Source organism: Choloepus didactylus, chromosome 3 (assembly GCF_015220235.1).
Source record: "Choloepus didactylus isolate mChoDid1 chromosome 3, mChoDid1.pri, whole genome shotgun sequence".
NCBI lineage: Eukaryota > Metazoa > Chordata > Mammalia > Pilosa > Megalonychidae > Choloepus > Choloepus didactylus.
Window position 1 is genome coordinate 141,233,104 of NC_051309.1, and position 12,741 is coordinate 141,245,844.

The 12,741-nt window shown below is 34.5% G+C and overlaps 1 protein-coding gene across 3 annotated transcripts in view; it reads right to left on the reverse strand.

Moving 5' to 3' along the window:
- The window catches only part of SCLT1 (sodium channel and clathrin linker 1), a 278,459-nt gene continuing 265,718 nt past the window's right edge, over positions 1-12,741 (reverse strand). For all 3 annotated transcript variants that reach the window (XM_037830653.1, XM_037830654.1, XM_037830655.1), the window contains 3 exons: positions 6,547-6,625; positions 4,161-4,256; positions 1-529 (listed from right to left, as the gene is read on the reverse strand). In XM_037830653.1, the coding sequence (XP_037686581.1) occupies positions 467-529; positions 4,161-4,256; positions 6,547-6,625 (238 nt within the window). In that variant the 3' untranslated portion in view covers positions 1-466. The remainder of the gene's footprint in view (positions 530-4,160; positions 4,257-6,546; positions 6,626-12,741) is intronic.

Genomic DNA, 12,741 nt, shown 5'->3' on the forward strand with positions numbered 1-12,741 from the left:
AGCACATAATTTATTACATTTATGAGTTCATAATGGAAAATGGATACTTAGGAACTTCAAAAATGAGTTAGGAGTAACAGACATAAAATTCTTAAATCTTGGAACCTGAAATTAAAAAATTCTAGAGTTTTCTCAAAACCTCTTTCTCACAATTAGCATAGATTGGAAATTATTACATTCTTCCAAGGAAAAAAAGGGAGAATTAAAAAATAGACACGTTGATGAAGGCAATGAGTTCTTCTCAGCTGGCTTTATTCTCCACTGAAGCTCAATATAGGATTATTTTTTATTTACTTACAGGAAGCTGCCACTGTTCTGTTTCCCAATAACCCTCAAAACAGAATGGAAAATGCTTATGCAAAATGACAAAGCCTTAACCATTCTCTGCAGGCTTTACCATTTCAATAAACTTCTAGTCCAACAGCTTTCCCAACTCTAAAGTTCTGTGAATGAACTGTGTATATTTTTAAATATTTTCCAAATTCATCATGGAGGCTGCTTTTCTTCTCTGTACTGAAATCACATTGAGCTGCAATTAAAATAAACAATCATTAAGAAGTTACTTTTTCTATGGAAATCCTATACTAATACAAAGTATAATGCATCACAACCTACAATAATTGAAAATAATCTTCTTATTGGAAAAGGTCACTTTTTACATTCATTTCTGTTTTTCAATTGAGAATTTAAAATGTCCATATTATGTTAGAGAAATGCATGTCAAAGGGCAGTATGACATTCCATACCTCAGAATGATATACTTAGAATTCCAAAACATACCTCACAGGTGGATGAAAACTTTTAGATAAAAGTTCATTAAAAAAGTATCTAAAACATAAACTAAATGTGGGCCAGCACAATGCGGAACTGGCAATAAAAAGATAATGATAAATCATAGTAAAAAAAAGTCTAATAGAAAAATAATCTTTAAATATTAATTATAATTGGTAATATATACACATGGTAAAAAAAATCAAATACTGTAGTACAAAAGAGAATAGAGGATAAAGGAAGTCTTCTTCCCATCACTGTCTCTCCTTCCATAGCCTCTCTCCAGATACAACCACTGTTTCCAATTTCTAAGTACAATTCTGGAAATATTCTAAATGAGAAAATAGGTATATATTCTCTCAACCCTTTTTATTTAAAAAATGCTAAAGTACTATACACATTTTTCACCTTGTTTTTTCCTTCTAAACAATCTACCTTAGATATAGTTCTCAATTAGATCCACTTGATTCTTCTTAATGACCTCACACTATTCCACTGTATGGATACACCATAATTTAACAGGTCCCCTGCTGATGGGCATTTAACGGTTTCCAATCTTTTAAAATTCTGGACAATGAAATATTTTTATATGCTTCCTTGCACAGACTTGCCCAGCTGCAAGCACACCACCCGTGGAATAAATTCTTATAACTGTGGGGTTAAAGGTTATGCATATTTACAATTTTCGAGATATGATACACTGCCAAATTAAGCTCTGAAAATGTACTAATGTACACTTACATCAGCGATGTGTGAAAGTGCTAGCACATGCATTATCAAACATCATGATCTGATAGGTGAAAAATTATATGTTTACAGTTTAAATTTGTATTTGTCTTAGTGTGGGTGAGAATGAGTACCTCTTTAAATGTTTAAAAGCCATTTGACTTTCCTTCTCTGTGAATGTCCTTTACCCATTTGTCTACTGGATTGCAGAACTTTCTTTTTGTTGACTTAGACACTCTTTGTAAGTATTCAGGATATTAGCTTTTTATCATATGTGTTGTAAATATTTTTTTCTCAGTTTGTCATTTGGCTTTGTGACTCTTTTTCTGTGCAGAAGTAGGAAATTTTATGTGGTCACATTTATTAATCTTTTTTTCTCCCATAGTTTCTAGGGTTTGTGTTCTTGCTTAGAAAGGCTCTACCACACATTGCTTTTTAAAAATGCCATACTGTCTAAAAGAACTCAGTATGGCATTCAATAGTTCAGAGTGATACGCTTAGAACCCATACCCATACTCCATAGACGGATGAAGAATGTATAGGAAAAGTCAATCAGAACAGCACATTCAGAGCACAACTGAGACATTATGATGTAGGGCTTGTTTTAAACCAATAACATGATGCTGGGCTGCATCATGGTAAGTATGACATAATAGAAACAATAATAATATTTTAATTCCTTTCATTTCATTAACTATCAGCCTTTAGTAGGAAATTATTTCTGATATCAGCATCCAGTTTTAGAGGAAAATGGGAAAATTAGAAAGGGTTCACAGAAGGCATAAAAATTGTATATATGTCTTACAAAGAAAGTTTATAAGACCTGTCTTGACTCATTTAAAGTAGAAAACTTCTTCAGAGAAGAAGTTTATTTTTGTGCTTATCTTCAAGTAAAAACAGAATTGAAAGAGAACAGCTTAAGGAAAAATTTGTTAAAAAAAATCTGTGGTTACTGATAAAACATTAATAAAAAAGGAGAATGGTGGAATATTGCCATTGGAGACTTTAAATAACAGTAGCTTAAACAACAGGAGAAACACCTGAGTTGGACTGTTTAGGTTTAATTCTGTCAGGAGGGAGGCTAAACTAGATGCCAAATAAATGATTTAATTAAGGTCCTCTAACTGTACCCTTTTATTATGTAGAATGAAAGGTAGGTTGATTTTAAGTAAGTATTTTCTTTAGCATCTTCCTTAGAAAAAGATAAACCTGAAACTTTAAGGACTGTTAAACAGAAATTTAATTTGTTAAATATCTACCTAACTACTTAGCATTTTATGATTATGCTAAATGCTTTACATGTATTAATTCTTTTGATTCTCCAAAAACTGTATGAAAGTGATATCAATATTCTGTATTAAACAGGAGGAACTAAGGCTTTAGAGAAGTAGATTTGCCCAAAGTCACACGGCTACTTAATGGCACCAGGTTGATTTGCATGGCACCAAAAACACATACTCTCAAGACATTGTCCAGCACATCTTGATCCTGTTACCTTACAATGTAAACGAAATGAATGAATTCATGAATGATTAATTAAATGCACTTCATAGGAAATTAAAATTATTTGACAAGGTTATAATTACTCACAAAAGGGAGGGGAATAGAAGGGCAAATTTTTATTGGTTTTTCTTTAAGTGCCATGCCATGTTCATACCAGAAGTGAAACGTAAAAAAATCTATAAACATCAGTAATATAAACTGAATTCAGTGAGTATTTAGAGTTACTTAGTTGTGTTTAAGATGCTATAGTAGCTAAAAAACCCTAATTTTGATTGAAATAGTACATTTATAAGCAAATGTGATTAATAATAGTAATTTGGTTTGTTTTTGTTTATCTACCTATGTATTCTGTCTGTTTCCAGCCTATATTTATAACAACTGAACTGGTCTCACTTTCTTCTTAATATGAGGGATTATTGCTTCCACTTTAGAACAAATAGTCTATTTCATTTATATCATGTGTTTGTGCATTATGAGAAATTATCCCTTAGTATTTCACCCATGTTCTGCATTTTCTACTTTACTCCCTATTGGACAACTGTAATATTGTATTTTAGATTTATATGTTCATATACAAATGTGCATTACACTGAAGTTAACTGGTAAGCCAAGAATTTTTTTTTTGTCATTTAAAAACTACCAAAACAAAACAAAACAAAACAGGAAGGTAGTGCATTTTGAAATATTACATTCAAAGTAATGTTATCTACTTTCAAATTTGGAGTGAATATTTGCCTAGTTTTAGACAGAACATAATTCTAGAGCAGTGCTGTCCAATAGAACTTTTTGTGATGATATAAATGTTCTATGTCTATGCTGTCCTGTATGGTAGCCACAGCTACATAAGGTTATCGAACACTCAAAATGTGGCTAGTGACCAAGGACCTGAATTTTAAATTTTATTTAATTTTCATTAATTTAGATCTAAACAGCCATCTGTGGTTAGTGGCCATTCTAGATTTAGGTGGCAATTTGGAGGATGAATATTGTTTATTCTTAAAGTTTACTTTTTCAACCTCAAATGTTAAAGGGACTAATTTTAAATAGTTTAACCAAGGAAAAAGAAAACTACTAGTTCTTTGGGAACAACTGAGGAACTTTTCTAATCTTTGATCTACTCAGACCACTTCTCACCCAGGGATAATGAGGACGCTCCCTACCTGGTGTGATGCTGAAGCAGCTCTCTGTTCTGCCTGACTTAGACGCCTTTGAAGTCTGTTGGCTTTTTCTTGATGTTCTAGAATTAATTTTTCATTCTATTAAGGGGAAACAACAAAATAAACAAGTTAGAAATCCATATGTGACATATTTTGTGGAATAATCAATGAAAAATCTGGACATCATTTTACCACTTATAAAATGCAAAGATATCTCCAAATTTACATTTCAAGTTATGAGCTTCAGGGTACAATGTGGGTTTTACATTCCGACTACATTGCTTTTTTCCTACAGAGCTAGCAAAGAAAGTGAATTAACAAATTCAAAAGCAAAGTGAATCAGAAGTTAAGAAAAAGACTTCCACCTTTTGATCTGATCTGTTAACCTTGAGATGCTAGCTCAGTGCTTTAGAACCACTGGAGAACTTCTGAAAACATAGGACACTGGGCCTCACCACCAGAACTTTGGCTTCAGTAGGGGTGGGATGGGTCTTGAGAATCTGCCCTTCTATCAAGTTGCTAGGTGATGCTGCTGATGCTGGGATGGGGACCACACTTTGAGAACCACTGTGCTAAAGCAAGCATCTGGGGACATTGTGAAATCATCATTATCAAAGTCAAAGGAACAGAAAATATTCCTTCTAGAAATCTTGACTTTTAAAGAGTTAGCCTTGTCTCAAATGATTTATATGTTAAAAATACAAAAAGGGAATAACTCTATTTCTGTATGTGCCCTAATACATTTGTATAGTCCAGAGGCTATTAGGGCCAACAGAGTTATCTGGCATCATGAATGAAAATTTGTCACAACATGCTATCATGCAGACAAGTTCAAAGAATCTTCAATAAAAAATGTACTAGCCATCTCCATACTTACTAGCCTGGTTATAGTGCATTTGATGATAGTACATATTAAAGCCAAAAGCAGTATATAACATTAGTGACATAGCTCTAAGAACAAGTATTTATTTGAACTTTTTCTTGCTGTGTTGGATTTCTTTTAGGTCTTGCCCTTTGGTTCCACTTTAAATGGCACTACTGCTTGTATATATCAAGTCCACATTATATGCACGGACTTTCCTGATAAAAATGTTTTCTTACAACTAGAATTGTTAAACGGTTTTGCTGACATTTATCTGAGCTGAGAGAAAAATATAAGTCCAATCACAGGACTAGCAAGAAAAACATACTTTCTTATGAAGAACTAGATAGTTTCCATGTCCTAATATACAAGTGATAACAACGAATGTCATGCCTAGCAATATAAAACATTAAAATAACAGCATCCTTGTAAAATGAGTTTATTACATTTCTTATTATACCCAGAAGCAAAAATTAAAATTTATAAGGGAACTATGTTGGCTCTTCCAATTTACCAAAATGTTTAAATATGTGGTCTTAAATTTTAAGAGGATCACCATAACATTAGAGAAAACCTGGGCAAAAAAACTCCATTATTTATAATAATTTTCATAGTTATCATAAGAATACATAACATGTACAATTTTCCATATTGCTACCACAATGGTTAAGGAACTGCCCATATTGGGTATATCATAATATAATATATGCAACTATTCCTTCTCAATTGATCATTTTGGTTGCTTTTGACCTCCCAATTTTATTAACATTACAGTGTTGAATATCTTTCTTTAAAATTTTTCATATTTTAAATCATTTCCTTAAAAAAGATTCCTGGAAGTGGGAGATACTTAAAAGAGTATTTAAATGACTCTTGTTTAGCTGTTTTCTAACTTATCACTTTATAATGCTACAATGCTTAAGCGTAATGATTTTACTGTGGCTCCTGTAGTAGTTCATGAAGAGAGAATTTCAACAAACACATTGAAAGTTAGAACATCAATGAAGAACTAGAGTTCTAGAAAGCCCTAATAATAATCTATAAATTGTTTACTTTTGTGAAGCCTCAAAGGAAAAAAAATGATGAACTCTTGCTGTATTTAGTTCTAAGGCATCAATTTATAGGGGTATTTTAATATATTCCGATAGGCAAATGCATTTTCTACATGCTTTTGTTATGGATTAAAACAAAATAATAGGGATGGGCTTAAAAAGAATATTCTTAGACGTAAATAGGAATAAAGAGGATCCCATCACATTTTGTGAAGTACTGTACAAGTTGCACTGGAAAGTTAAAATAAGAGCTCTACCTTTTATCATTTATGTATGATGAGTCACTGATTTTCAAAGCTTTTATTCACATTATATTAAGTGTGGACTTTTAGGATTATGGATGATTTCTACAAGAAATACATCTGTACCAACATTTCCAAGTAGAGAATTAATTTGGACTTGGCTCAGGTAAAATTCCATAATATGTTTATCAAACTGCAGCAGAAAGTACTTCCTGGGAGAGTGACTATCTTACCTCAACTACCTTTTCATTTGCCATTTCCAGCTGAGAAAGCAGCTCTTGCGTATAAAGTTTCTGTCGGCTCAGCTCACTCCTATTAATCAAGAGAGAGCAAAAATTTTTTAAAATGCCATTAATTGTTCAAAAGCTAACAAAATAGAATCTTTATTAGCAAGACATGTTCAAGTTTTGAACAAAAGTATTTTGATATGCAAAATAAAGTTGCTCATTTATAGACCATATTTCAAAGGATTCATTCATTTTAAAAATAAAATGCATACGTATTTTAAATGTGCAAGTATCTTCAAAATTATCTGGAGATATTATTTGGCATTAAAATTAAAGTCAATTCATTTTCAACACACCATTTGTTATTACAAAATCTCATAGGCTACTGTGCTTCTTATCACAGAATGCATTTTCAAGATTCATATTCAATGCTTCTTAAAGGAACACAACTCTTGGAAATTCGAGGTAATGTTAATCATTCCAACATTATCTTACTGTAGTCTACTTATGGTTGAATATGTTCTACATTTTATGTATTCATATTCTTTATGTTTCATTAGCTGGAATTATCTTATACAAAGAAGCTGTCTTCTTTTATGTTGTTTAATACATAAGCATTAAATTGCTTTTGACCAAAGATCAATCTCAAGAGTTGCAGGTTAAGAGTAGATACACTGTAGTCTTAAAAATAACGGAAAAAAAATAAAACAAGAACAAAAATCAATTTCTATGAAAATAGTTAATTTAGGATTGACCTTACTTTTGTTTCTTAAAGCAATCATCAAATTAACACTTCCAAAATTTGATTTTTTTCAAATGAGTCATGCATCTAGTCTAAAAACTTAAATTCCTCAGATGTCTTATATTTGAGTAATACCTGTTAAAATTGGCAAGCAATTTCTGGATAGGTTATATATATATATATATATGACAGAACAATTAATCACACAACTATTTACTGAACACTCTTTATGGGCCAGGTGCAAGGTATGTAGGGGTAAATATATAGTCCTTGCCATCAAGAAACTTACAGACTAATTAGGAGACAGCTTATTCTAACTTGGTGGCTTCATCAATTCAGGTTCACTGACAATGAGGAGTTTGAATATCTATCATTGATTCTATGACAGACAAACCTAAATGTTTTATCTTAGCTTTATTTTGGTGGTTATGATAATGCAGAATAAATTACTGTGTTTTCATTAAGGTATCTTGTGCATCTTAAAATTACTGCCTCCATCCAAAACAACACAAAGAAAACTGAAATGGCTGAAGTGGCAAGTTTTCTACGTCAAATGCAATTGAAGGTAAAAGTTATACATATTAGTGCTGATGAGAAATAACCTGTGAGTTCTACTGAGATAAAATAAAGATGAACCAATGATCATATTTATAAAGTTAACCATCATGCTGTTGTTGAAAATAGCAAGTTTGAGAGAAAAACTCTCAAAGGAACTTCAGTTTCCTTAAGCGTTTAATGAGGGTCAATAGGACATAGGCTATCCACATGCAAAAGAATGAATTTAGACCCCCACCCCTCAAACCATACATAAAAAGCAACTCAAATCAAGGATCTAAATATAAGAGCTAAAACTACAAAAGTCTTAGAAGATAACAGAGGAGCAAATCTTCATGACCTAGGATTCGGCAATGGATTCTTAGATATGATATCAAAAGCATGAGTAACAAAAGAAACAATAGAGAACCTTGATTTCATTAAAATTAAAAACTTTTGTGCATAGAAGGAAATGACCAAGAAAGCAAAAAGACAACTGACAGAATGGGAGAAAATATTTCAAACCATTTATAACATAAAGGCTGAAGATACAGATTATTTAAGAACTCCTACAACTCAATAACAAAAGGACAAACAACCCAATTAAAAAAAAAAAAAATGAGCAAAGGATTTGAGTAGACTTTTCTCCAAAGAAGCTATACAAATGGTCAATAACACATGAAAAGATGCTCAACATCATTAGTCATTAGGGAAATGCAAATCAAAACCACAATGAGACGCCACTTCATACCCACAAACTATTGTCAAAGAAAAAAAACCCAGAAAATAATAAGTATTGGAAAGGATGCAGAAAAACGAGAACTCTGGTGCACTGTTGGTGGGAATGCAAAATGTTGCAGTCACGGTGCAAAGCAATATGGTATGGTGGTTGCTCAAAAAGTTATATATAGAATTACTGTATGAACTGGCAATCCCACATTTAGGTATATACCCAAAAAGAGCGAAAAAAGAGGTTCTCAAACAGATATTTGTACACCAGTGTTTATAGCAGAATTATTCATAATAGCCAAAAGGTGGAAACAACCCAAGTACCCATCAAAAAATGAATGGATAAACAAAATGTGGTACATTTTCCATGGAATATTATTTGACTGCAAGAAAGAATGAAGCTATGTTCAGAAGACAGAGCAATAGACGATTGATGATAGGGAGGGAGGGAAGGAAAGAGAAATGGTGGTGTGACAGCATGTTAAAGTTGGTGGATGGGGTATCGGGGGTGGGGGGCTAGGGTATGCTGGAGTTCTGTATATGGGGTTTGTATTGTTTTTGCAACTGTTCCTCTAACTTTGAATTTATTTCAAAATAAAATTAAAAAAAAAAGAATGAAATTTTGAGATATGCTACATCATGGAAGAACCTTGAAAACATGCTTGGTGAAGTAAGCAAGTTATGTAAGGACAGAAATTGTATGACATCACTTATAAGAGATGACTAAGAAATTTGCAGAGCTTGAAAGCAGATTAGAGTTTACTGGGAGGGTGGAGAGAAAGGGGAAAGAGGAAGGGGAAATGTTTGTGAAAACAGAAAAACAAAGAAAAAAATTAAAAAAAACAAATGTCAAAAAATTAAAAAATATATATAAGTAGCTAAGCCAAACAATAAAACAGAGAAATCAGATTCATTGTGGAGAGAGAGCCAGGATACATATCAAAACCTGAGTGGCTAGAGACAAAAGTCCCTATCAAGGTCTGGGATCCAAAGAGTTTTGATATACAAAGATCAAATTAATTGTGTCTAGATAAAGACTGTGAGGATGGTAAGAAGGATCATATTTGTGCCTTCCCTTATGGGCTGAAATAGCTAACATTGAATCAGCCACCATGCGAAAATTTTGTATACATTACACTATCTCAAGAGCTCTTCTCACAAATACTACTGTCTTCACTTGAGGAATCTGAAGATGGGGGACTTACCCAGAATCACACAAATGATGCTCAAACCCAGGGCTATCTGAATCTAAAGGCTAGTGCTCCGGATCAAAACCCAGACTCTTACTACTGTGCAAACTGTTCTCTGAAATTATTAGGTCAAGTTCCCAAGAGATGGAGGGCCAGAGGATAGAAAAATTTTCATGACTCTTTGATAAGTATAACCATTTCTGCATACCTCCCTGATATCAGCCACAGCACTCATTTTTAAAACACATTGCACAACAAAATGCCAGAAAAATATGGGTCAAACAATAACAACAACAGCACAACAGCTGGAAAGTTAGCAGTGAAATTCTAGATGAAAGGGAGCTACAGAGTAGCTGAATGTCAAATTTACATATAACCCCATCCAAATCCTCGGTTGACTACTGAACCATATATATATACAAAAGAGATCCCAAACAGAAGGACAGAGATCTTGAAAAAGAGGAAGAGTTCCAGGCCAGATAACTAAAACTCTTTAGTTTAGGAAAAGATCAACTAGAAAAGGGACTGGGAAAGCAGAAAACCTCTTTTATCCAGCAGAGACACCGTTGTAAAGAGTTGAAACAGAAGTAAAAGATGTTTCTTAGTAATAGCGCCAACAGATTTTATGCCCAAGTCTCTTTCTTCTGGTCAAGTCAAGGCTAACTACATTTAAAAATGTACCATATGAGGATGTTTAGTAGGTTCCTGGATATTTTGTTATATGTATTGTTAAGAGGGTTTTATTTGGGCTAGTCACAAAGGCACCCTCTACCTAGCATGCACCAAAATTCCAGATGCCCAGAAGGAAAGCAGGTGTTCAGCATAAACCACATTATCTGTGCAAACAGTTAGGCAAAGTGAACCACACTTGCTAGTTTTTGGAATGGTGGGACACCTCCTAAAACACAACTTCCTAGATGCCAGCCAAAAGCCAAGAGGAATGAATTAAATTTAAGAACATAATTTTCTTCTGGGGTATATACAGCTTCAAACCACCAGACTCCACCCTATGGACACCCAAAAGACATGTTCTTTCTATATATAAGATGCATTCATTCCATCACAATATCCCCAAAGCCTTGTCATTTCAGAAGCAATGCTTAGTACAAAGTCTCCTCATAATCGTTTGTGGGTGTGGTCTGTTCTGGAGCACACTATCTATAGACCTGTGAAACCTAGAGACCAAGTTATCTGCCTCTGATATACAGTGAAGGGACAGGCATAGGATAAACATTTCCATTCCCATAGGGAGAAAATGGAAGGAAAACAGGCATCATGGATCTCAAACAATTTTGAAACCCTGCAGGGCATACTACATTAGTACCTTCCAGGCCTGATGAAGCGGCAGTCCCATCCCTTCCAAGTGCTTGCCCAGTAGGCTTGCTCTCCTCTAACAATGGTGTGAAGGCTCCCCTCTCTCCAAGCATTGGGATGGTGACCAAGCTCTCGGCTACTGCTGGGGCACAGGCTCCATCCTCTCAGAGCACTGGGGTAACAGCACTCTTCCTGAACAATGGGAAGGCCTGCCCTCTCCACATGCTGGGGCAGACTCACCCTCTCCACACCCATGGGTGGGCTACTCTCTTGGTCCAAGAAGATATCTTTGGTTCAGACCTCAGTTCCATGGTTCTGCCTTTGAAGTGATTTTTCTTTTTACCTCAGGCTGGCAGTGGTTCTGTTCATATAAACTGTGCAAAAAAAATTCTTGCATATAGTTCACAGGGGTCCAAGCTATCAGACAAAATAACTTTCCACAGATCCTTCCTGGACAACTGCATCTTCAATCCTGACTTGCACTGAAATGGTTGACGAGTTCCATGTTCAGTTAAACCCTCATAGGGAGCACTATTCTCTGGGGACTCACTTTCCCGAATTTTCCAAACCATCATTTTCTGTTTTCTTTGTGCCCAGGGATTCAGTTCTCAACTTATCCCTTTCCTCTTGCATTTCACTATAAGCTGCAAGGAGAAACCAAGTTGCACTTGCCAAACTTAGCTTGGAAATCTCCTCAGCTTACCACACAAGTTCATCACTCTCAAGTTCTGCCTTCCATTCAATAGTAGACCGCAATTTCACCAAGTTCTCTGCCACTTTAAAACAAGGATTGTCTTCCTTCAGTTTCCAATAACACACTCATTATTTCCTTCTAAGGCCCCATCAGAAGTACCTTTAGCATCCATATTTCTACTAACAGTCTCTTCAAAGCAATCTATGCTTTTTCTACCTGGCACCTCACAATTCTTCCAACCTCTACCCATCGCCCAATTCCAAAGCTGTTTCTACATTTTTGGCATTTGCAATAGCAGCACTGCACTAGGCTGCTCAAGCAAATACCACGAGACAGGTTGGCTTAAACAAAGGGACTTTGTTAGCTTATGGTTTTGGGGTTAAAAGAAAGTCCAAATCAAGGCATCATCAAAGCAATGCTTTCTTCCTGAAGAACAAGGTATTGTGGGACTGGGTGCCGGCAATCCTTGGCTCCTCTGTCACATGGCAAGGCACATGGCATCTCCAGATCTCTCCCTTCTCTTCTGGGTTCTTGTGCTTTCTAGCTTCTTGCTTCCTGTGGCTTTCTCTCTCTGCGTCTGAATTTCATTCTCTTATAAAGGACTCCAGTAATAGGATTAAGATCCATCCTGACTGAGGTGGGATACACTTTAACTGAAGTAGCCTCATCAAAAGGTCCTACTTACAATGGGTTTACACCCTTAGGAATGGATAAGCTTTTTTTTATTTTAACTTTTTTTGTTGTTTTGTGAAATGTAACATATATACATAAAAGTGACAACTTAAGAACAAGTTTTTCCGCGGTACATACAGCTTCAAGCCATCACACCAATCTAGCAGTCTTAGATCTGCTATGAGTCTTCTTTCCTGCATAGTAAATAAATATATTTATAAAATAAAATGGTCTGATCTGCACTAAATTATGATGTACTGAATTACTGCTGATACAATTACTGTTTATAGTAACATTTACATTATTATATAAAAAGCTAACTCAGA